The 25,442-nt window shown below is 37.7% G+C and overlaps 1 protein-coding gene across 1 annotated transcript in view; it reads right to left on the bottom strand.

Moving 5' to 3' along the window:
• Positions 1 to 25,442, bottom strand: part of IQCM (IQ motif containing M) — a 430,351-nt gene that overhangs the window by 358,247 nt on the left and 46,662 nt on the right. The window contains exons 3-4 of the mRNA XM_059165439.1: positions 23,436 to 23,515; positions 20,829 to 21,096 (exon numbers count right to left, since the gene is read on the bottom strand). Coding sequence (XP_059021422.1) covers positions 20,829 to 21,096; positions 23,436 to 23,515 — 348 coding nt within the window. The remainder of the gene's footprint in view (positions 1 to 20,828; positions 21,097 to 23,435; positions 23,516 to 25,442) is intronic.

Genomic DNA, 25,442 nt, shown 5'->3' with positions numbered 1-25,442 from the left:
AATGTGGTATTATTAAAAAGAGTTTTCTGGGTAGATTTAAAAACAGTCACCATTTTCACAAAAAGAAAAAAAAAAAAAAAAAAGAAGGAAGCAATTGCCAAAGCTCATCCCAAAGCTAATACCCTAACCTTTAAAATATCTGTTTAACACTAACTGGCTTTTCATTTTTATGAGCAAAAATAGATTCATTTCCTGGGATTTCTTGAGCTCTCCAATACATTGCACAATACCCCCTCATCCCCTCAGCTGTCACTTCTCTTTCTGGTGAAATTTCAAAAATGCATCAGGTCTCTGTGGCTTTGGTAAGACAGGAAGGTTAATGCAGCAACAGTACTGGAATATTTCACTCCTGATCCAAACAGTCAGGGCTGAATTACCTCATGGTCACTGCCCAGTATTCTCTGTCTTCATCTACAGGATGCCTCTGTTAAGACCTATGAAAAACGTTGCTGCCCCTTGGGAACCTCTTTGGAAGAATGAGGAAAGCCTTCAATTGCTACAGGACATAAATGACAATGGCATCATTTTCACTATTACCTAAGATGAATTCGGGCACTTTAAATGTTACCCGTCTTTTGAAAGATCATAGTTCTGCATGAAATCAGAATAGCCCTCCAAAGCAGCAAGGATTAGATCCGTTTTATGAGGCAAACTGAGATATAAAGAGAAGTGAGTTACTCATGGTATACAATAAATTAGGAGATGTAGCACTACTTCCACATTCCCAAAGCACTTGGGAGACCCTCCTTCCTCCCCCAAGAACCCTGAATTGCTACTAATGCCAGTGAGAAAGCGGATGTAGCACCATGCGCATTGAGTAGAAAAAGTGCAAACTTTAGAGTCAGAATACTGGTTCTACCATTTGCTATCCATGACAGCAGCTTGGGCATGTCTCCTTCCGAGCCTGTTTTCTTATCTACAGAATGCAACTAAATGACATGCCTATCTTGTAGGACTTTGGATAGTGCATGGCTTAATAGCGTCTAGTAAGTAGTAGGTGCCCAATATATGCTATTGTTTAGCTCCTTTTTCCTTTCCTCCATTAATTGGTTTCCAGTAGAAGAACAGTGGAAACATTTTCAGTTTCTTAAAACCAAAAATAAGCTTGTTGAGACAGAGATTTCCAAACTTTCGCTGAGAAATAAAAAAGCAAACGTCATTTATTTATAATGCTATGACCACATATCTCAGTCTGTTTTTAAAAGCTACTTAAAGACCGTGCTCTTAGAGGTTGAGTTTGGCGGGAAACCAAGAACTTAAGCAGAAACTGCCATCAACTTAATCACATTGAAGTACTTATGAGCACCTATTAAATATGTGATGATAACACGTTACATGTCTTCATGAATGTCTCTACAGTGACTGCATGAAACACTTCTTAGATCCATCCTAAGTATAGTCAGAGTATTCACTGAACCTCTGGAATAGTTAAAAAAAATAATAAAGTGTTTCTAAAATAATGTTTTGATTCATTAAGTGCAGTGGGATCAAAACCAGATGGATTTGGCAGCAGATTTGTTCCCCTGGTTTTCAGGCTGTTTCAGAGCAGTGCCAGCTCAGAGAGGAGATGATCAATGTCACACATTCTACACTTCAGGCACTAATAGATCCTTGGCTCCAGGTTTCCCAGTGTTCAGAGCAAATGCCAGAACACACATGCTGTGACAGAATCATTTTGGAAGCATCCATGCAGACCAGAGAAATGAATAACTGCCTTGGGCACTGAATATCTCAGGCAACAGCTGTTTCACACCGGACAGTGATTAGGATCGATCTCTTTATTCTGTACAGTGACTGTCACACTTCACAAACACACACACTATACACATTGGGTCTTCCTAAGGTGTAACACAGGGATCAGCACCTTGCAACATGAGTATCCACTCAATAGTACATAGAAGAGCTGGAAAAAAGACACCAGGCTTGCCTAAAGCTGGTTAATAATTTAAAGACACACTCACACTCACACACCCATCATACCATTATCTGACACACATGTATAGACCATCTCTCGGGCTCTAAATGAGCTCATCATTCTGCTGTCTGGGCACTGAGGATATAAATGCAAACAAGATAGAGAAGTTCCCTGCCCACTAAAGGCTTACTTTCTAGCAGGGACTATACAGATCAGTACACAGGCAAACCAATCTGATCAGAGATATTCTTGGAGCTATAGTTTGGAGGAGTAGCTAACATCCCTCTAAAATGATAATAAGAACAATGTCTACTCATCCTGTCACGCTACAACCCAAGTTCCCCTTTACAGAGTCTGCTTAGTCAATACCTCTGCAGTAGGAAAGTGATAAAGAAAGATTTTTTATTTTAAAACTAGATGGCCGGAAAAATAACTTATCCTGGTATATTCTGGTACAAATTAACTGACTAAGTCAAGGGATAAATACATGGCCTTATCAGAAGAAATGAAAAGAAGTTTATAAAGCTCTTCAGTGGTTAAGGCTTGTTAGTAGTCACCATAACTAGCAAAATAAACAATAATAACTAAATAATAGGATTATCTTCTACTGAACTTCTGTTAAAACCAAAGATAAAATTCCAGTAGCTAAAAAATGTATTATAATAACTGCAAGAATACTTTAGCTCAATACAGCAAGTCCTGCTTTTTCTACCTGTTCCCCTCCCTCACAAAAAGATGACTTATTTGGGGTTGTCCATCCCATGAAGGCCCAGTCCCCCAAATCACTCTCTTGTCTGCCATTTTTACTAAGAGGTTGGGCCTAAATGGCCATAATAGTACCTTATCATGGTCACTTCTGTCCTGACTGTGGCTTTGGGATCACCTAACCCAACCTAGACCTACATACCTCTCTCCCAGAAATATGAGCTTTAAGAAAATGAGTTAGATGTGTGGTGCGGGGTCAAAAGTTCATGTGGACTTTGGCCTGAGGCAACCATGTTTGTCTGTGAGAAGGAATAAGAGATTTAACTGTGAGGAAAGGCAGAGGAAAGCAGTCCCACTGGGAGAAGGAGGAGGAGAGACCAAGCATTTCTTGACAGACTGAGAGTGTACCTCAGTTCCTGCTGGACTTTGTTCTCAAGAGGCCCAGCTGCATAGCAAGGTCTGAGACTTGATATACATTCGCATTACTTGAGCTAGTCTGAGGGGGTCTTTGTCATGTGCACCCCACAAATGTGTAAGAAAAAAAGCTGTTGCTAATTAAAATTTGACTGAGAATGATCTATTTCACCTCCATGCCAATAGTCAACTTTTTCTCTGAATTCATTCAGAAACATTTATTGAGCATCTGTTAGGATGTATGGGTTATAAAATCTGAAACTACTGTCTACCCTCAAGGAGCCGTTGTGTTCCTGTTCACACCTTGGTCCTCCTCACGACCAATCAACTTCTATTTTTTCAGGTTATTCCCCATTGCCAACAATTTTTGGCTCCTACCAGGATCTGTTATTCAGAATATTCTGTTATTCTGTTATCTGTTATTAACAGATCTGTTATCTGTTATGATGCTTCTATCCTCTCATTCTCCCTTGCCACCTCCATTACCTTAGCCAGCTGAAATCCCAAAGCCCATTCTTATGCTCACTATCTCTCACAGACCCTCAACTCCACTGCCCCTCCCATATTTTGTCATCTTCATCTGAATCAAAGTCTTGAATCAAAGTCTCCACCCATTCTGTGGTATTTGCACCCAGCATGACCAATGTGAAAGGAGCAAACAAAAAAGATGACTGGCCCCATACCACATTCATGAACAAGAACTCCAGGGGGCCTAATATATCCAGGAATCACAGCACAACTCCTTAGTCCATTCACTCTTCCCTCTATTTCACATTTTCTACTCTCACCTCAAACCTTCAACACTTCTGTTGACCTTACTTTCAGCTGGTATCTTTGCTTCCAATTTCACTGAGAAAACAAAAGCAATAAAAAGACACCAAACTCCCCTCCTAATAGCATCTGTAGCTGTAACACCCACTGCCCTTTCCTTATTGCAGGTGAAAACATCCATGATCCAATGTAAGGCCAACCCTTCTACTTGACCAACAGCTCTCCTTCACTCCTACCTTCCCAAGGACACTGCCTCAAGGATTCTTCCCCTTCTTTTATTATAATCTTTCCATTTCCTCTTGAATATTCTCATTAGGATTATCTCTCTCATCTTAAAACAAACAAACAAAAATACCACTATCCCTTGATCTCACCTCCCCTGACAAGCACCCAGCTTCTGCGTTCTCCTTTACAATATTACTTCTTGAAGTAGTTCTTATGCTTGTCTCACTTCTCTCTCCCCCCCCCTCTTTTATTTTAAGGTTTTATTTATTTATTTGACAGAGAGAGAGAGCACAAGCAGGGGAGCAGCAGAGGGAGAGGGAGAAGCAGATTCTCTGCCTAGCAGGGAGCCCAATGTGGGGCTCCATCCCAGGATCCCAGGATCACAATCTGAGAAGGCAGAAGTTCAACCAACTGAGCCACCCAGGGGCCCCTTTCCATTCTCTTTTGAGTTGACCACTCTTCTAAAATGGGTATTGATGTCACCACTGACCTTCACATTCACCTGGCTAAACCAATGTCAATTTTCAGTCCTCATCTTACTTGACCTATAAGCAGAATTTGATGTAGTTAATCAATCACTCCCTTCTTGAAACATTCTCTTCACTCAGTTTTCAGCACATCTCAGTCTCCTTTTGGGGATTTGCTGTTTTTTCCTTCCTCACCTCCTGCTCCTTTCTCATTCATCTTTGCTAGTTTCTTCTCGTTTCCCTAACCTCTAAATACTCCAGGGCTTTGTTCTTGGGCTTCTTAACTCACTCTCAGGACCATATCATTTGGCTTGGGGCATTAAATGCTGTCTATAACCTGAGGTATCCCAAAGTGATATCTGAACCTATTTCTATCCCATGAACTCCAAACCCAGATACCAACTTTCTACTCAATTTCTCCACCTAGATGTCTAATAACATCTCAGACTTTATATGACTAAAGTTGAATTTCTGGTCATGAGAGTCAAATCTGTTCATCCCATAGACTTCCCCACCTTGGTAAATGGCAACTCTACCCTCAGGAACTTGGGACAAAAGCATTTAGGTTTCAACTTTGATTTGAAGTAGAACCTTCAACAGCATTTGTGGATGAACTAGTCATCTTTGACTCTTCTCTCTCTCCAGTAACATCCAATAACCAACTCATCAGCAAGTCCTGTTGAAGAATTTACCTTCAAAACAAACCTAAAGCCTCAAGTCACCATCTCACTATTTCTATTTTATGACAATAGCTTCTGATTTTCCTGCTTAACTTTGGCTCTCCACTGGTAGTGAATTCAGATATTTCAGGGACTTAAACTAATAAAACTTGTGGGGACATACCAAAGAAAGTAGCTGTAAAAGCATAAATACAAAATGAGATGTGAATGTGAATATTTATAATTAGAGAAGGTTGTCACCATAAATAACAAGTTCTTAAAAGCAGACAAGTAATCACATTACAAAATTCAGACAAATAACAGTATTTTTGTTAACTACCAGAAATACCTCTGTAGTACTTTTTGCCTTCTTTTTTTGGCTCTGTACTCTTTGATTACATCTTCATACAACAAAAATTTCATATTTTCCATTATAAGAACAGAAAGATAAATTCAGTCTTTTTTCTATCATGATTGATCAAATGTCTTAAAAATATTCATAGTTAGGGGACACCTGGGTAGCTCAGTCTGTTAAGCATCTGACTCTTTTTTTTAAGATTTTGTTTATTTATCTGACAGAGAGAGTGAAAGAGAGAGCATGCAATCACAAGCAGGGAGAGGCAGAGGTAAAGGGAGAAGGGAGACTCCCTGCTGAGCAGGGAGCCAGATGTGGGACTCCATCCCAGGACCCTGAGAACATGCCGTGAGCCAAAGGTAGATGCTTAACCAACTGAGCCACCCAGCCACCCCTAAGCATCTGACTCTTGACCTCAGCTCAGGTCTTGATCTCAGGGTCATAAATTTAAGCCCCATTCTGAGTAGGAATGAAAAGTAGGGGGAAAAAAAAGAAAGAAAGAACGAAAAAATTCATAGTTGAGATGCATAAAATATATAATTTTATTACATATTTTATAATTTATTGTTTTATTTATTATTATTATTTATTATTATTTTATTAATTTGTTATAAAAATATATAATTATCTTATAGGCCCTGGAGACACATAGAAGGATTTTAGAAAAAAAGAGAGTGTAGGATTTGCATTTCATAAAAATCACTCTAAGTTTGTTTAAAGATTGAGTCAGATTTAGACCAGAAGTAGGGAGACAAGTTAGGGGAACATGTTAATAATGTAGCCTCAAAATGACAAAAGTCTGTCTCTTACTGAAAAGGGGGTTACTGCCTTAATAGTATTCTTCAGCTTGTGTAAAAGTCACTGAAAAAAAAAAACCTCCACTTCAAAATTAGTAAAAAGAGAAGTCAATTAAGTTAGCCTCTACTTATTTCTTTTATATAAAAACATATCAATCTCAGAAAGGTATTGTCACAGAAAACAACCAAGATCTTAACTTCTTAATAAGAAGTTTCAGACTCAAATGTTTACAATTAACTTTACTTAACTTTACTAATTAGCAAGTGATCAGATCTGTGCCTGAAGGACAAAGTAATACACATGTTAGTGGTTAGCATTGACTAACTTCCACACAGTAGGACAGAAATAATTATGGGTCCCTTGGCTTACATATAAATCACTAAGAGGAAGGAAGTGTTCCATGGCTTACATATTTTTTAATGTCCCAAAGGGCCCAACATTGCTAGGAGGAAATTACATGCCACCCAGTAAAAGATTTAATTACCCTAATAACCAGTTTATAGCTGCTTCTTTTCCAAACCCTCCAAAATGTATATAAGCCTCAGACTACAAGCAAATATTGCCAGTGGTAACATGGTGGTCTTTGATAATAATAAGAAGAAACTATATCACCGGGGAGCACACATATACGTATGTTTTCCCTTAGTTCAGAAATACAAGAGAGATGAGGATATGACTAGACAGAAAGGCTCATGGCTTTGATTTGAGAGAGGACCAGGCCTGCCTCACCCTGCCCCCTTCTCACTCTGACTGGAAGAGTCAAGCTGGGCTTTGTCCTTTTGGTGTCTCCAGCCTGTCAGCAAGGAACAAACAAATATACTCTCCTCAGTACTACAAGGTTTAGAGAGCAGGGGAGGAAGGGCTGCTGCTGGCAAGTTCTGCCTATGGCTAGGAGGGTGAGTGTAATTCTGGGAGAGTATTAACAAGCCACAGGGCTACTTATCCAGAGTCATACTCTCTCATCAGCTTTCTCTGTACCAAAATGAATATTTTAATCTCCATTTGCCCAATTCCTGTGTCTTCTCAATTCAATCAGCTCTAAATTCAGGAGGGGAAAAAAGCAATATTACTCATAACCCTGGTATCCCCCTCCCATGAAGAAAACCCTGCAATATCTATTTTTTCTTTAAGAGAGAAAGGCAAAGTAATTTGTGCTAAACTGAAAGCTTCATGAGGGCAGGGATCACGGTACACATTATTTGATTATCTGATTATTAATGAGGAGCTTAACAAAACTTCCTAATAAACATAGGAATGAGGAAATGAAAATTGAAACAATAGGCCTATTGATCCACTTCAGCACTCATTATAACAAAAAAAAAATCATTTTTTTACATGATGTCTAGAATTGAAACTTACTTTTGAAAGGACACTATCTTAGTTTTATAGGACTCTTGAAACAAATTACCAAAAACCTGGTGGCTTAAAATAACAGAAATTTATCCTCTCACAGTTTTGGAGGCCGGATGTCCAAAATCAAGGTGTCAACAGAACTGCCCTCTTTCAAAATCTCTACAGGCAAATCCAGTCCCTGCCTGTCCCAGCTTCTGGGAGCTGCCAGCAACCCTGGGCCTGTGGACACATCATTCCAATCCTGCCTCCATGTCTCCTTTTCTGTGTGTCTATAGTCTCCCTCTGGCTTTCTCTTATAAAGATACTTGTGTGGCACTTAGGGCCCACTGGGATAATGCGGGATAATCTCTTCAGTTCAAGATCCTTCACCTAATCACATCTACAGAGATCCTTTTTTCCAAATAAGGGAGAGAACATTTATAGGTTTTAGGAATTAGGATGTGATATCTTTATCTTTGATTCAGCCTGTTACATCACCTTAAGTGGATTTTTTCCTATAATAACCAGATAAAGAAGGTGTTTCCATGAGACTACCAGAGAAAACCAACAGAAAACCAAATTACCTTAAAGGAAACTGAGGAGTGTGAAAACTGAGACTTGAATCTACGGAGTTAAACTGCCACGTTCTGAACCACTAAACTACACCACCTTCTCCAACGGGGCGAGTTCATCAATTCCCATAAACTGGAAGATCCAAGGAAAGTCTGTCCCTAGCAAAGCTTGGGTCAGAGGTGTAAACAGTATCATTAGGTCTTATTCATTTGCATCATTCAGCTAACTCTTCCACATTAACTCTATTTCAGAATTCCATGCTGTGTTCTCCAAGCTCACATCATCCTTGCTGGTTTAAACCCAATCACTCCACCAACCACTGTGATGAGGAGAATAAGCTCATCCCTTTGGCTGTGCCTGAATCACATGCCAAGGCTGGGACTTGGAGAGGTGGGGGGTGGGGGGGTGGGGGAGTGGTGTGACAGTGACAGCCCTTTCCAAACTATACAAACTCAAAGTGGGAGGGAGTATTTCTCCAAAGTCAAATCTGAGCACTGTTACCAGAGGTAAGTTGAAGGATGCTGAGAAGCCAAAAGCAACAAAGATCCACTGAAAGTTTTCACTGCAAATAGGAAACCATTTCTAGGAGGCAGCTGCTCTCATTTTAGATCCTCAGAGAAGTTTGTATTATTTATTTGTACAAAAAGCTTGGGGCACCTGGGTAGCTCAGTGGGTTAAGGCCTCTGCCTTCGGCTCAGGTCATGATCCTGGGGTCCTGGGATAGAGCCCTGCATCGGGCTCTCTGCTCAGCAGGGAGCCTGCTTCCCCCTCTCTCTCTGCCTGCTGCTCTGCCTACTTGTGATCTCTCTCTGTCAAATAAACAAATGAAATTAAAAAAAAAAAAAACTTATGTACAAATGACTTAGGAAGAACCCTAGCCCACTGTAAAATATTTCACTAGCCTCAGTTCTTCTCTGTTTGTGTTCTTTGTCAAAAGCAAAACATGGAACAAATATACTTAATCATAAAACCACTACAAGTCAGTACTCTATCCTAAGATTTCTGTTATTCCCTAAATTATCCTCTGGACTAATAAAATAATAGAAGGCAGATGGTAAAAAGAATGTCTTTTGTCTTTAAATCCTTTATAATGTTTAATAATTTTTATATTTAAGATACTATTACTTTATTAAAAGTTAATGAACTTTATGACTATTTCAATATAGTAAACCATGTTATTAAAGAAGCAATGAGTCTCCTGTCTTAGAGTCCCTGCCCTGCATCTTTCTATTTCAGAATTTACCAGGTCAGCATAAAAAAAGAAAAAGTGTAAGGAAGAAAGAACTGTGTTCAAGACATTTGTCACTCAGATATATAATTTGCTAATCTTAATTCTGTCTAACTTCTTTTTTCAAGAGCAGAGGTAAGCAAAAGAAAATTACTAGCAAGAAATGGGAAGAAACATACCAATCTAACCAGAAAGAAATGAAAAGAAGCAGAGAAGCAGTTACAAAATTCTGTGATTATCCTAAATTTATTCCCTCATTTAGAAATTTCTCAAGTAAAGTCTGTTTTTATACATAGACGAAGATTAGTATGCTTCAAGTTCTAAAGCTCCAAAAACTATATTATTTTGTAATATCAAATTCAATATAATTTACAACCTCATTAAAAAAAACTTTAGCTTCCATGTTTCTTATAAATTGTTATGGAACTTGGTCTTAAATTCATCCAAATAATTTTGTGGGAATGAGTAAAAAAATAATTTTAATGTATTTGTTAATATCATATGTACACTTAAAATCACTAAAATATAAAATAGAAGATTTGGGGTGCCTGGGTGGCTCAGTGGGTTAAAGCCTCTGCCTTTGACTCAGGTCATGATCCCAGAGTCCTGGGATCGAGTCCCACATCGGGCTCTCTGCTCAGCAGGGAGCCTGCTTCTCCATCTCTCTCCACTTGCCTCTCTGCCTACTTGTGATCTCTGTCCATCAAATAAATAAATAAAATCTTTAAAATAAAATAAAATAGAAGATTTTATATCCATTGTTGATCACAAAAACTGGTTGGTAAGTTTTCACCACTGGGTTAAAAATAAATCAATAAACATAAAAATAAATAAACATAAAATCACTAAAATATAAAATAGAAGATTTTATATCCATTGTTGATCACAAAAACTGTTTGGTAAGTTTTCACTACTGGGTTAAAAATAAATAAATAAACATAACAAAGTCATTTTTCCTGATAGATTTCTCCAGTGCTTTCTAACTATGTAGTTATTTTAAAGCATCGTTAAAATTCACTATGCCTTCATTTTATATTTAAAGGAAGTTTTGTGTTTGGAGACCAAAGAATACATTTACATGAGCAAACACAAACACACGCACACACGTACGTCTACTCCTTTTTAAACTGGTTAAGGAATAATGCAATATTGGCCCTAAATATATTTGCTGGACGTGAATATCAGGAAATCTCACTGGGTTTAATAAAAATGTTTTTAAATTTAAATGACTCAAAATTACACCTAAGTAATTTTTGTTCCTAAGGGAATACATAAAGAGATGAATACTATATATTATGCAGTAACTATAATATATTTAATATATATTCCAGAAACAGATTTTTATGTTTGATTTCTAATTATCAAGATCCATAAATTTTTGGCAGCTTGACAACAGAAACAGGTTAAGCAGTACTATGGACATCTATATACTCAAAGAAGAAATCATTTAATATTTTTTTCTGATTTTGCTCTATTAAGAAAAACATGGACATGTATTATAGGTAAGCACAAAGAATATATTTACTAAAAATATCTGGCATTATAATTATTACAGTGTATTTTTAAAGTTGATATCCTTGGATCAAATTCAAGGAATGTTTGGCCTATTCTCATATAGATGTTTAGCTTATGGAAGATAATGCAACTGATTTGTCAGGGCAGCGTGAGCAAGAGGTACATATATCATACACACAGGACTCACTTTTCTTTCTAATCTCACAAACTTTAATCAAGTTCTGGAATTAATACCACTGATATCTTAGATCATGCTTCCATCCACACTGAAGTGAATATTGGGAATATGTTTAAAAAATAGATCCAAGTTACAGACTTAATATATACTTTTTGAGATAAGAACTTTGAGAAATGAATTCCAATTTTAATTCAAATATAAACTCTAAGATCAGCACTTCACAGCTATCTGGTGGGACTCATGCAAAGGCTCCCAGTAAAATGTCTCTGACTCCAACAAAGCCTATAATAGGATTTTCAGGACGACTGCAGTCCTCCTCATACTATTCATAAAACCTTGACTTTTTTCTCACATCCCCTACCCCAAGATTCTTGGTCTCCTGATTACAAACCACCAAAGAAAATAATCCCCAAAATGAGACTATCATTAGGACAAATTACTCACCTTCTATTAAAGACCCTTAGAACTAGACTTCTCACTCTTTGCTGCCTTAATTTCCACAGACCTACACTCTTTCATCCTTCCTTAAAATCACCTCCCCAAATTCTTCAGTGAACCCTAAGAAACCCCAGATCTTTCATCAACTAAAGTGATATTCTAGCTATGTTCTATGTTCTCATTCTAACCACCCTTAGTTTCCTAAGGGCACAATTTCTTCAACAGTACTCTCAAGGGGTATCTATGCTTCTCTTCTTACATTCCATACTCTAGGGCTAGGGATAAATTCAAATTCTTCCTTTATCCTTACTGACACTTCTCAACAATTTCTCTTTTGTCTTATTAAAAAAAAAAAGGAGCAGGTGTATCTTTCACAACAAATTATCATTTCATAATCCAAGCACTCCCACACCCAGATTATGATTATTTCACCCTTTTCCTCATTCCTCAAAACTCAATCTCAACCTCAAGTAAAGACCTCACTTCTAATTTCACTGGGAAAAAAAAAAATAGTAGTAATCCTGCCCATCTGATCTACCAATAATCATCCTGTGTCTGTATCCATGGCCCTGTCTTCCTTCTAGGACATTGGGTGAGCTTTCCTTGTTGTCTGAGGGATTCCTCCTGCTTGACTGAAATATGAGTAATACAGGGGGCCTGCATGGCTCTAACACAGCTGATTAATCATCTAACTTTTGGGTTCAGCTCACGTCATGATCTCAGGGTTGTGAGATTGAGCTCTGCATTGGGTTCCACACTCATCTGGAAGTCAGCTTGAGATTCTCCTTCTATCTCTGCCCCTCCCCCTATTCACATGCATGCAAGGGCATGCTCTCTCTCTCTAAAATAAATTAAGAAATCCTTTAAAAAAATTTTTTTAAAGAAAATATGAGTAACATCTCACACACTCCTGACTGCCCCCGAACTGTTTATTTCCACTTCCTTTGCTGGGTACTCCTCTTTTTGTCCTCTAAATGTTGGAAACTTCCAGAATTTAGTCCTTGGATTTTTTTCTTTCCACCTACATTTATTTTTTACACAATCTTATCGAAGTCAATGATTGTAAATAAAATTGTTATCTATTCTGTTCAATATGGTAGCCATTCACCAACCATAGCTTTGTGTGGAGGCTGAGAAAAATTAAGGCCATCCCACCTCAGGTTTAGCCTTAGCATAAGTACAGCCATCTTAGCTCCAGCAGCCATCTCAGACCCCTGTGTCCAAGGGCTGAACTTCATTACTTTAGTTACAAGGACCCCCCACCCTGCTTTAGTAACAGGAACCCATAAACACCGTTGCCTTAACTAAGCTTGGAGTCCAAGTCCCTACTCTGCTGTGTCAGGTACACTTGGGCCCAAGCTTAAGCTTGTCAAATAAACCCTCATGTGATCACATCAGTGTTGGCTCCTTGGTGGTCTCTCGGACGCAAAAACTTGGGCATAACACTTTGAGTGGTGAATATGTGGCTAGTCCAATTTCTAAAATATACACTGGATTTGAGGGACTTAGTATGAGAAAACTAAAATACTAACAATTTTATATTGGCTATTCTCTATATATTAAGTTAAATAAATCTACTATTAAAATTAATTTTCCGGGGCATTTGAAAGGCTTGCAGCCAGTTAAATGTCTGCCTTCAGCTCAGGTCATGAGTTCTGGGTCTTGGAATCGAGCCCCACATGGGCTCCCTGCTCAGCAGTGAGCCTGCTTCCCCTCTTATCTCTCTGCCCCTCCTCACCACTTGTTCTCCCTCTCTCTCTCTCTCTTTTTCTCTCAAATAAATAAAATCTTTTTAAATATTTAAATTAAATTAATTTTCCTGTTTCTTTTTAAAAATTTACTTATTCATTTATTTAAGTAATCTCTATACTCAATAACAGGCTTGAACTCACAAATCCAAGATCAAAAATCACATGCTCTTTTGACTGAGACAACCAGGTGCCCATTGCCTGTTTCTTTGTATCTTTTTAATGTGGCCACTAGAAAATTCTTGGTCACATTTGTGGTTCATATTATATTTCTATTAGACAATATTGATCTGTACCTGAATGACTCCAACCTTTCTTTCCTTTGAGCCCACACTTACATTACATACTACCTATTTGACACTTTCATTTGTATGTATGACTGGCACATTAAACATGTATCCAAATCTCAACTCTAGGTTTCTGCCCATTGAAAACTGCCTGTTCCTCTCCTCCCTGTCTCAGAAAATGGCAATTCCTATCTTGCAATTCATCAGGTCTAAAGTCTAAGAATCATCTTTCCTTGACTCTTTCTCTCCCTCACACTCCACACCCAGTCTTTCAGAAAGTACTGACAACTTACAATCAAAATATTTTTAAGAGGATATTTCAAGGAAAAAAGAAAGTGAGAAAGAAAGGACTAATCTAAGAATTCTTTTTGAGTTGACCATCACTACCAGAAATTGTTTGGGACATTCTGAGAAGCTTCATATAGTGTCACTGAGACCCTTTTGCTCAGGCAAAGAAAGGAAGAAATTTATTCATTGGCTCTTATCCTCCCTTCCTGGTTGCTCATGTGTCAGTGATGAGCCCATTCCTATTGGTGTCCCAAGCCAGGAAGGCATCAGGGAACCCTGGAGAAGAAAGCAGTCTCTATATCCGAAGCTGAAATAAGAAGTACGTTTGGGGGAATTTCAAGTGGTGTATGAAATGTGTTTGCCACAACTCTCAGAGAAAACCAAGTGCTTCTCTTCCCAACTCACATAATAAGTGATATAACATCGGTAGCTTGAAATTGGCTACTTTAGAGTATTTACACCACTGAAACTGGCAAAGCTATCTATCAGGCTTCCTCCCTCTTGTCCACAGTTATTAAACATCTGCTAGCACAGCATTGACTATAGGTTCTGTTCTTCAGATAGCTACAGTTTACCCCTCTCTTGCTCCGTCTCAGAACTGCAGCCACATTAGTTCTTTTTGCACTTCTTTGATATCACTTCTGTGCTTCCCTCCTTTGGGCCAATGCAAATGGTTTTCCCATGGCCTAGAACTCCAAGCAGGCAATACTTCTTCTTTTTTTTTTTTTTTAAAGGTTTTATTTATTTATTTGACAGAGAGAAATCACAAGTAGACGGAGAGGCAGGCAGAGAGAGAGAGAGAGAGGGAAGCGGGCTCCCTGCTGAGCAGAGAGCCCGATGCGGGACTCGATCCCAGGACCCTGAGACCATGACCTGAGCCGAAGGCAGCGGCCCAACCCACTGAGCCACCCAGGCGCCCAATACTTCTTGACTGAGTAATTCTTCCACATCTTGCATAGCTTACAAATGTCATTTCCTTGGGAAAGCCTTTGCTGACCCCAGTCTAGGTCTCATTCATTTGTCATCTATTCTCCACTGCATATAAGTGATTATTTGATACCTGTTCCTCCAGCTACACTACAAGTTCCATGAGGGAGCAAGTCACCAACACTTTTCTCACTTTTTTGCATTCCCCATACTGACTTTGTATGTATCCTGAATATCTCAACAAAAATTTCAATCAACCGTTATTAAAAGCACTTTTACCATTCTCCTATAAGTGGAACTGTAGTTGTCTTAAGAGTATTGGAAAAGAGTCTTCATAATTGAAAATATGGGAACCACATCAAGAGGAGAACACGAGACATTTTTTGGATGGGCATCGCTTCCAGCCATAACCCACTGAGCTAAACCCCAGTCACATAGCTCTACGCAGACTAGCTGCCAAGTGCCTAGGAAGAAAGGATATAATAATAAGTTTGATAAATTAGAAAGTCTTTGCCACAGTCAGCCCTATTAGACATCAAATATCTATCCATTCTTATTTCCTGACAAATCACACTCTTCCTCTCCCCAAAGGAGAGCCTAAAATTCAAACAAAGTACTACACCCAGCTCAGAGCCCAGGATCTCTGGCTGTTTGCAGTCTACCGCATCAGGTGCAGGTGTGGCTCCTTCTGCTCAAATAAAAATGTGTACCAAACATAAAAATTATTTCCACCTTTCCCCACAAGAACACAATATCCAGTAGTGGGAAATGAGTAGTGGGGTAGGTATATGCTAACCTTGGGAAAAACTCCATTAGTGAAAGGAAAAGAGAATCACCATACGGAATAAGTTATAGAATCCACTGGGGAGGCCCTGAGAAGCCCTTCACCCTGGAAGTAGGAAAGTTCTTTGAGTATACAATGATTCTGTTCTGAGAGTAAACTCCCTTATTCATTTTTTCTTAGTGGCCCTGGATCCGCTCTGGGAAGTTTTTTTTTTTTCCTTGTTTGTTGGCCACATCTTGCTATTATCTTCTTTGGAACTGTACAGCTTTTGTGGGTCACTTCCAGATAAAGCCACCTTATTTTACTTTCAAATATTCAATTAAATCAAGATTCATGGTTTCTTTGGCAATAAAGTTGTCTAAAATATTTGGTAGATTTTTTAATCTATTTTCTTTTAATTAATTCTTCATGCCAATAACCACATTCAATATTTTTTTTAAGCATAACTTTAAAATTTCTCTTGTATCTTCACTTCCTAACCCCTTACGTTAGTCCTTCAACTTAATGGTAAGTGCCTGAAGGTGAGCTGAGATAATGCGCTGGGTTGGGGAGAGCATACCCTTAATCTGATCTTTGCTGCAATAAGTCTTAGACATTTGCTCAAAACCAAGCACTCAGATACCTGGTATAACTATGCCCTTTCTCTTCTGCTTGCAAACCAGCCAATATATTTGTTAGTTCATCTCTTTTTTTATAATAACTTCCCAAAGGCAGCCAAAACCACCAGTATATTTCAATAATACTGTATCCCAACATCATCACCTAGAACAACAAAGCTCAGTACGTATGTGCTCTATATTCCAATTGGTTTCTGGTGGCAGTTTTACCATTACATAAGATACATCACCAAACCTTTAATATGCCGCATCTATTTCCATGCTGCCCCTAGGACAAAGCACTATGCCAATGAATCCCAAAGTTCTTTCCCTGTGTTTTATGTTCCATCCATTGTTGACCAAATCTAGATAACTCTACTTCTCAAATATCTCTAAAATCTTTCCCCTCAGTTCTGTCCCCAGGGGTGCTACCTTAATTCAAGCCATCCTTTCTCATCTAAGTTTGTCCCCTCATTGGTAGACTCTGTGCCTCCAAAATTCATCACACCTCATCTCTGCTCCCAGAAATGTTCTAAAATGCCAATATGATCACTAAAATCCCTTTTTTTTTTTTTTTTAAGATTTTGTTTATTTATTTGACAGAGAGAAATCACAAGTAGATGGAGAGGCAGGCAGAGAGAGAGGGAGGGAAAGCAGGCTCCCCGCTGAGCAGAGAGCCCGATGCGGGACTCAATCCCAGGACCCTGAGATCATGACCTGAGCCCAAGGCAGCGGCTTAACCCACTGAGCCACCCAGGCACCCATGATCACTACAATCTCTTATTAAAACATCTGAAGGGTTCCCATTGCTTTTAGGCTAAAATTAAAAATTCTCCAATATCTGGTCTCATCTCTAATTACTCTTCAATCCTCATTTCAGTTATGTAAAATCATTTTAGCTCCCACAAATACACCACTCTCACTTACTCAGAAATCCATTATCATGTAAAGGTTAGACTATCTGACTAGATAGAAATATTTTTCTTTCTTCAGTAAACTTATTCATCCTCCAAAATGTACCAAAGACTTTCAATCTCCCACGAATACATCTCTGAATTAGGTATCCTTCCTACTGATTTCAAAGCAGTGAAGCTTGTTTTTATTACAGTATAGGCCACACTATATTATAATTATCTGTTTATCCTTCTTCATCCAACCGCATATAAATTACATATGTCAAGTTTGAACTTCTTGAGGACAAGTAGCATATCTTTTGTCTCTATATATACATCTCACATTGTAAGCAAATGTTGGCTGAACAAACACAAGAGCCCCACAGTTATGGCAGGATAGTGATCTATCAATCTTTACCCTTCACCCTGCTCTCTCTTCCAGCTTCCTGATGACTGTCTCCATATGCATGCCTACTTAGCAGATCTAAGACTGAATTCATTGATTTTCTCATCCCCTTCGTCAACTGCTTAAAATCCAGTTGTCCCTCTGAATTCTGGTCTCAACTTAATGATGTCTATCTACCCAGTTTTCCATCTAGCCACCTCAAAATCTTTCTTTAAGAATTCTTTGGTCACGTGATTTGGTGATAGCCAGTTAAAAGCAACAAACAGAGTTCTTTTCTGCAGCATTTCACAGAGCTTTCTATGTTAATGCTTAATATGAATCTCAACCAGTAACTGTATTTTCTTAAACTCGTCTAACCAGAGACCCTTTTGCTGAGCAGAATCCCTCAGAACTCGTGTTCAGAGGACTCTACTTTGAGAAATGCTGCTGTAAATCCCTCTCTACCTTCTTCCTTGCCCTCATCTTGAAATCACCAATGGCTTTCTCTTATATATGGGTTCAAATCCTTGGCCTGTTAATTATACTCTCTTCTAGCCTTTCTCACCTTCCTAACCTCACTTCTTATCACATCTCTCCTTTCCCAAAATGCACCACAATTTTTCTTCCATCAGAGCTTTAATATTTTTCTCCCATAGCTCAAAATGGCCTCTTCTTTTCCCACCCTGCATTTAACAAACTTCTCCTTAAACCCCTTCCTAATGAGAGCTCTCTTTTTTTGTCTTTTTAGATTTTATTTCTTCATTTGAGACAGAGAGATATACAGTGAGAGCACGAGTGGGGGGAGAGACAGGAAGAGAGGGAGAAGCAGACTCCCCCACGAGCTGGGAGCCCAATGCAGGGCTCAATCTCAGGACCCAGAGATCATGATGCAGAGATGCAGAGATGTGAGTCACCCAGACAGCCCCTAATGAGATCTCTCTTGACAAACTTTCATTCTGGCACTAGGTTAGTTACTCTTCAATATCTCCATAATGCTTTGTACTTATCTCTAGTACAGCAATTGTCACAACTGGATGTTGAAAAAGAAAAGCAAAGCTGACAGCATCACAATGCCGGACTTCAAGCTCTATTACAAAGCTGTAATCATCAAGACAGTATGGTACTGACACAAAAACAGATACAGAGATCAATGGAACAGAATAGAGAGCCCAGAAATGGCCCCTCAACTCTATGGTCAATTAATCCTCAACAAAACAGGAAAGACTGTCCAATGGAAAAAAGACAGTTTCTTCAACAAATGGTGTTGGGAAAATCTGATAGCCACATACAAAAGAATGAAACTGGACCATTTCCTTATACCACACACAAAAATAGACTCAAAATAGATGATAAACCTCAATATGAGACAGGAATCGATCAAAATCCTTGAGGAGAGCACAGGCAGCTACCTCTACAACCTCAGTCACAGGATCTTCTTCCTAGAAATATCACCAAAGGCAAGGGAAACAAGGCCAAAAATTAACTATTGGGACTTCATCAAGATCAAATACTTTTGCACAGCAAAGGAAACAGTCAACAAAACCAAAAGACAACCGACAGAATGGGAGAAAATATTTGCAAATGACATATCAGATAAAGGGCTAGTATCCAAATATCTATAAAGAACTAATAAAACTCAACTCCCAAAGAACAAATAGTCCAATTAAGAAATGGGCAGAAGACATGAACAGACATTTCTGCAAAGGAGACATCCAAATGGCCAACAGACACATGAAAAAGTGCTCAACATCACTCAGCATAAGGGAAATACAAATCAAATCCACAGTGAGATACCACTTCACACCAGTCAAAATGGCTAAAATTAACCAGTCAGGAAATGACAGGCATTGGTGAGGATGTAGAGAAAAGGGAACCCTCCTATACTGTTGGTGGGAATACAAGCTGGTGCAGCCACTTTGGAAAACAGCATGGAGATTCCTCAAAAAGTTGAAAATAGACATACTCTATGACCCAGCAATTGCACCACAAGGTATTTACCCTAAAGATACAAATGTAGTGATCTGAAGGGGCATGCGCACCCCAATGTTTATAGCAACAATGCCCACAATAGCCAAACTATGGAAAGAGCCTAGATGTCCATCAACAGATGAATGAATAAAGATGTGGTATATATATGTGGTATATATACCACATCTTCTTTATCCATATATATCCATATATTCTTTATCCATATATATCCATATATTCTATATCCATATATATATATATATATATAATGTAGCCATCAAAAAACCCAAAATCTTGCTATTTGCAACAATTTGGATGGAACTAGAGGGTATTATGCTAGATGAAATAAGTCAATCAGACAAAGACAAGTATCATATGATCTCACTGATAGAGGAGTTTGAGAAACAAAGCAGGATCATAGGGGAAGGGAGGGAAAACACAAACCATAAGAGATTTAATTTCAGGAAACAAACTGAGGGTTGCTGGAGTGGAGGGGGCTAGGAGGGATGGGGTGGCTGGAGGATGGACACTGGTGAGCGCTATGAATTGTGTAAGACTGATGAATCACAGACCTGTACCCTTGAAACAAATAATACATTCTATGTTAATAAAAATAAATGAATGAATGAATGAATAGATAAATAAATAAGAAATTACCTAGGCATTCATCTCCACCATTACTTTATGAGCCCTTTAATCTCTGTTTATCCAACTTCTAACGTAGAATTGAATGAAAAATATTCACTCATTGAATGAAAAATATTCACATGAAAGAATAACATAACAAGCAATAACAAAAGAGGAAAAGTGGAGGTGAAGTTATGAAGGCTTAAACAGAAATGTGTCATAAGAAGTCATTTATTCCAGCCATTAGTCTCCAGAAAATGGTATCACTTTGTTCAAATAGACTTCCGGGTTCCATCTTACCAAGTTCCTGATAAAAAGTAAATCTTTACTATAATTTGTCTTATAGGAATTCTATAGCTCCCAAAAATCTTTTTGGGGGAACACATTCACAGATAGTTTGCCTATCCTATTTATCCTACTCAACAATAGAATTCAAAGCCATAAACCTCTCACTGCTTTATTAACTGTGAACTACAGTCTGAGGTCTTATATTAGAACTACCACTCTGTTGGAAGACGTGGCTAAGCAATTTTGTCCCCATAAATTCCTCATTCCCATTAGCGTACTCTCCTCTCAATTTCTGGTGGCCCCAGAGTCTTAGTAACCCTTTTAATCATGCCTCCTCACCTTCCACTGCTAAGATTTAAAGTGTGGGCTTTTGTTTCAAAAAGGAAATTTCATTAAAAGCACACCAGAAGCAAACTGTTTTGCCAGTTGGCTTACTGAACTTCTTTGTTACACCAAAAACTTACCTTTCGTGATTAGATCCATACAATCCTTGAATTTTTCCTTTACACTAAAAATGTCTGGCTCCTTAAAAGAAGTTCGTTGTGAGGGCTCCTTAAAATGTTCACTTTTGAACAGGTATTTGGGAAAACAAATACTTTTGTGTGCTGTCCGAAATTCTTGGACCACATCAAGTGCTTCCTTTTTTTTAATCTCCAAAGGTATGAATTTGCCAGATTTGGGGTTTTGATGTTTATTTTTAAAAACATTTATAGAAGTACTTTGAACTTTATTCTGTGAGTAAAACAAAAGTAAATTTAATAAAATTTAATTTTAATATTAATCATATAATAAAAGTAAATAATACATTTTATTAATAAGTTAAGAAAATTCTATCTACCAAATGCATTTTAAAAAGTACCTTACTATATAAGATATTTACTATAAAGCACATGACAGTAATCAGGTAAAGCAGATGTTATCCTTTATAGTTCTCCAAAAGCCCTTAACAAGAATGAGGATTATATTCCACTTCAAAAGAGAAAAAAATGTAAATTCTCCAATAATAATTTTCTTTTCACATGTGATATTTTCAAATGCAGCTTTAAAGTTTTTAAATAGTAAGCATACAAGAATTTAATAATTTTCAAGCATCCTTTAAGAATTTTTGAATGTCCATAAAATGCTAACACTCTCAAACCTCTTTCTCTGTTGAATATAAGAAATTACAGCTCATACATGGAAGTAGTTTCTCAAGAAAAGTATTTTAATAATCAGGTATATATTTTAGATCCTTTCAATCACTTAATTCCTTCTTAATTTTGACTAGCTTGAGCAAAAGAAAAATAATACAGTCCCAGGTCTCTGATAGGTAATTATCCAAACAATTATAATTTTTCTATTCTAGACATTCTCTTGCCCCATAGGTAGTGCTATAGTTCCCTGCCCTCATCACTCCCCTCCCCCCAAAAAAAGTTGCCAACTTAAGACACCAGTAAGGAGGTTTTAATATTCTAGTACTGTTTTGCCAAGCAACCAAAGATGGATAAGTATACTCTTATGACTGGATAAAACTCTTTAAAAAGTCAAGGTTCTAAAGTACAACTATTGAACTGTTTAAACTGTGAAGTTTTCATTCCATGTGTCTACTAGTGAAATCAATATAATTTAAAATTATTTTCAATTGATTAGGGGAAAAAGTTAGTTAAGCAGTGTTAACAATGTTCATTGTAAATTAAAACCACCTATGACCAGCTTCAGCCTAGAGGACCATTCAAATGAAATATATGTAACAATTACAACATTCCCACACACACCATAAGCATTGAAAAGTATTTAAAATCGTTATCCAAGATACAGGTTTTTTTAAAAAAATGTATTGAGGGACACCTGGGTGGCTCAGTTGGTTAAGCAACAGCCTTCGGCTTAGGTCATGATCCTGGAGTCCCAGAATCAAGTCCTGCATCGGGCTTCCTGCTTAATGGGGAGTCTGCTTCTCCCTCTGACCCTCTCTCTCCCTTCTCATGCTCTCTCTGTCTCATTCTTCCTCTCTCAAATAAATATATAAAATCTTTAAAAAATATATGAATTGGGGAGCTCAGTAGGGAGTCTGTTTCTCCCTCTGACCCTAAACTTCCTGTGCTTATGCTCTTTCTCTTTCTTTCTCAAATAAACAAATAAGATCCTTAAAAAAAAAAAAAAAAAGTATTCAAAAGGGGATAGTAGGGGCGCCTGGGTGGCTCAGAGGGTTAAAGCCTCTGCCTTCGGCTCAGGTCATGATCCCAGGGTCCTGGGATCGAGCCCCGCTTCTCTCTCTCTCTCTCTCTCTCTCTCTGCCTGCCTCTCTGTCTATTTGTGATCTCTGTCAAATGAATAAAAATTAAATCTTTAAAAAAAATTTTTTTTAAGAAAGGGGGATAGTATAGTGTGGCACACACAAAGCCATCTTAAGATCACCTTCCCTCACCTGTCTTCCAAAGACCCATTTGTCACAATAGCTGCTGCTCCCCCAAATTTCCCACCTCCCCTGGAGATGCTTATTATTAAAATTTCATCCTGTGCTGACTCTCTTATCTCTTTGCAGACCCAGTACCTCACACACCTTCTCATCTTCCAAATCTATGCCATTCAGCAAATATTTATTGAGCCAGCCGCAAAGATTTTTGCTGGAGATACAACAACCAAAAAAGAATCACTGTCCTCAAGGAATGATCAGACTGGTAAATGGCTCTAATGCACGGTGATATGGAAGAAGAAACAAGGAAGCATGTCATGCTGGGGGCACACACCTCATGGCATAGTTCCTAGTTTAGTTTTATCTAATAGTGTTTAAAGATGGATATTTATTTGAAATAAATAATTCAAACATTTCTGTTATAATTCATCAAAAGAAAAAATGAAAAATTGGATTAGGATTAAATGTGCAAATATACATGTAATTAAATAATCTTTATAGCTATAAAAATATTCTTTTTAAATGCAATTTAAAATTCATTTTTATAGCTAGTAAAGATTTCATTTTTCTCTTCTATTCAGAGTCTACTAGGGTTCATGCAACCATTTGGAACAACCATTGTTGTATACAAAAACAGTTATTAGTTTCCTGGAAAATAAGTTAGATTAAAAGCATTAACCTCATTTATTTTTTCATAATGTTGGGCAATGAGAGTTTTTGCTTCTTGAAAAAAATCTTGCTGGATCTCGAATACAGGACCTAAAACAAAAACACAAATGTTTTATTTTTTTAATGTAATTAATGTACTTTCTTAATTACAAATGGCAAAACTGTGAGATTAAAATTTGGGCAGTGATGATTCTTGCAGAACATTATAAATGGTTAAGTGTTCCAAGTGGAAATTAACAGTGCAAAAGATGCAATGCAAAAGATGCAATTCTCTTTCGATGTAACAATTTACTTTAAAAAAAATTAGCATACAATGGTGATACTGAAAGGTAGATTATCCTAATTAAAGTCTAAGGGAACTAATTAAAGTACACAGAATTCAAGTCCTCTTCAGCTTTTAAAGTTCTTTAAATATTACTGTACAGAAGACATAGCATGACTTGGGCACAAAAACTATTAACCAATTTCAATGTGTTCTCTATACCTGATGACTAATTCATATGGCTGTACATTCCTTTACAAATATTTACCTTACAACTAGTTAAAATTATAATTGCAAAATAAACTCAATAGGTTTATTAGGTAGAAATAGCATTGAAATAAAAAATACACAGCTATAAGTGGGTAACATTATAATAACTCTTATTCATATTTTCTTAAGATTCTTATTCTTTTTATTTAGAGTAACATATAGAATTCTATAGCATAGACTATATCATTCTTGGTCTTGTCTAAGTTTTTCTCCTAATTTCCTTCATTAGTAGCTGATTCTGACATTTATAAGTGTTTCTTGGCTTCCTCTCCTTACCCCGAACTCAGTAAAATTTAAATATATTACCAAATTATTGATTCTAATTGGCTTTTCAATATAGCCAGTGTGCTCCCATTCCTATAACTATACCTTCTTTAGTATTCTTAAGATCTCTCTTCTTCTCCCCCTCATATTTTAAGCAATTAAAAAATTCATCTTGGGCACCTGGGTGGTTCAGTCAGTTAAGCGTCTGCCTTCGGCTCAGGTCTTCGATCTCAGGGTCCTAGGATCAGGTTCAGCGTTGGGCTCAGCAGGGAGTCTGCTCATTCCTCTCCCTAGGCCCCTCTGTCCCCCTGCTCATGCTTTCTCTTTCTCCCTCCCCCTCTGTCTCTCACTTTCAAGTAAATAAATAAAATATAAGAATTAATTAATTAAAATTTCATCTTCATATAAATCAAAAACATAATGAGATACTGTCTTAGTCCCTTTGGGCTACCACAGCAAAACACCACAGGCTGGGTGACTTACAAACAACAGACATTTATTGCTCACAATTCTGAGGCATGAGGTACAAGATCAAGATGCCAACATGGTCAGTTGAGGGTCCTCTTCCAGGTCCCAGACATCTAGTTGTATCCTCACAAGGTGGAAGGGACTAGGAAGCTCTCTGGGACCCCTTTTATAAGAGCCCTAATCCCCTGAGTGATCCATTCACATGACCTAATCACCTCCCAAAGGCCCTACCTCCTAATACCATCACCTTTGGGGTTGGAATTTCAACATTGCAATTTTGGGGAGACCAGAACATTCAGATCATGACAGATACCACCACATTCCCACTAGAATGGCTAACATTAAAAAGACTGATAACAGTCCAAATTAGGGATGCTGTGGAGGTACTGGAATAGTCATTGGTAGAAATGCAATATAATCAGCTTGGAAACATTATAGCAATTTCTTATAAAACTTAATATACACCTAACCTGGGAACTAGCAATCCCACTCTTAGGTATTTATCAAAGAGAATGAAACATATTTTTGCAAAAGCATTGTACAAGAATGCTCATAGAAGCTTTATTCATAATAGCTCTAAACTCAAAACAGCTCAGATGTATATCAACAAGAGAACAGTAAACACACTGTGGTATATTCACAAATAAAATATCGCTCAGCAATAAAAAAGAAGCAAGCTACTGCCATACACAAATGGATGAATTTCAAAATCATTATGCAAAGTAAGCATACACACACATGCACACACACACA

The sequence above is a fragment of the Mustela lutreola genome, chromosome 1 (assembly GCF_030435805.1).
Source record: "Mustela lutreola isolate mMusLut2 chromosome 1, mMusLut2.pri, whole genome shotgun sequence".
NCBI lineage: Eukaryota > Metazoa > Chordata > Mammalia > Carnivora > Mustelidae > Mustela > Mustela lutreola.
Note: the sequence above shows the minus strand (reverse complement) of the source record. Positions and strands in the feature narration are given on the sequence as shown.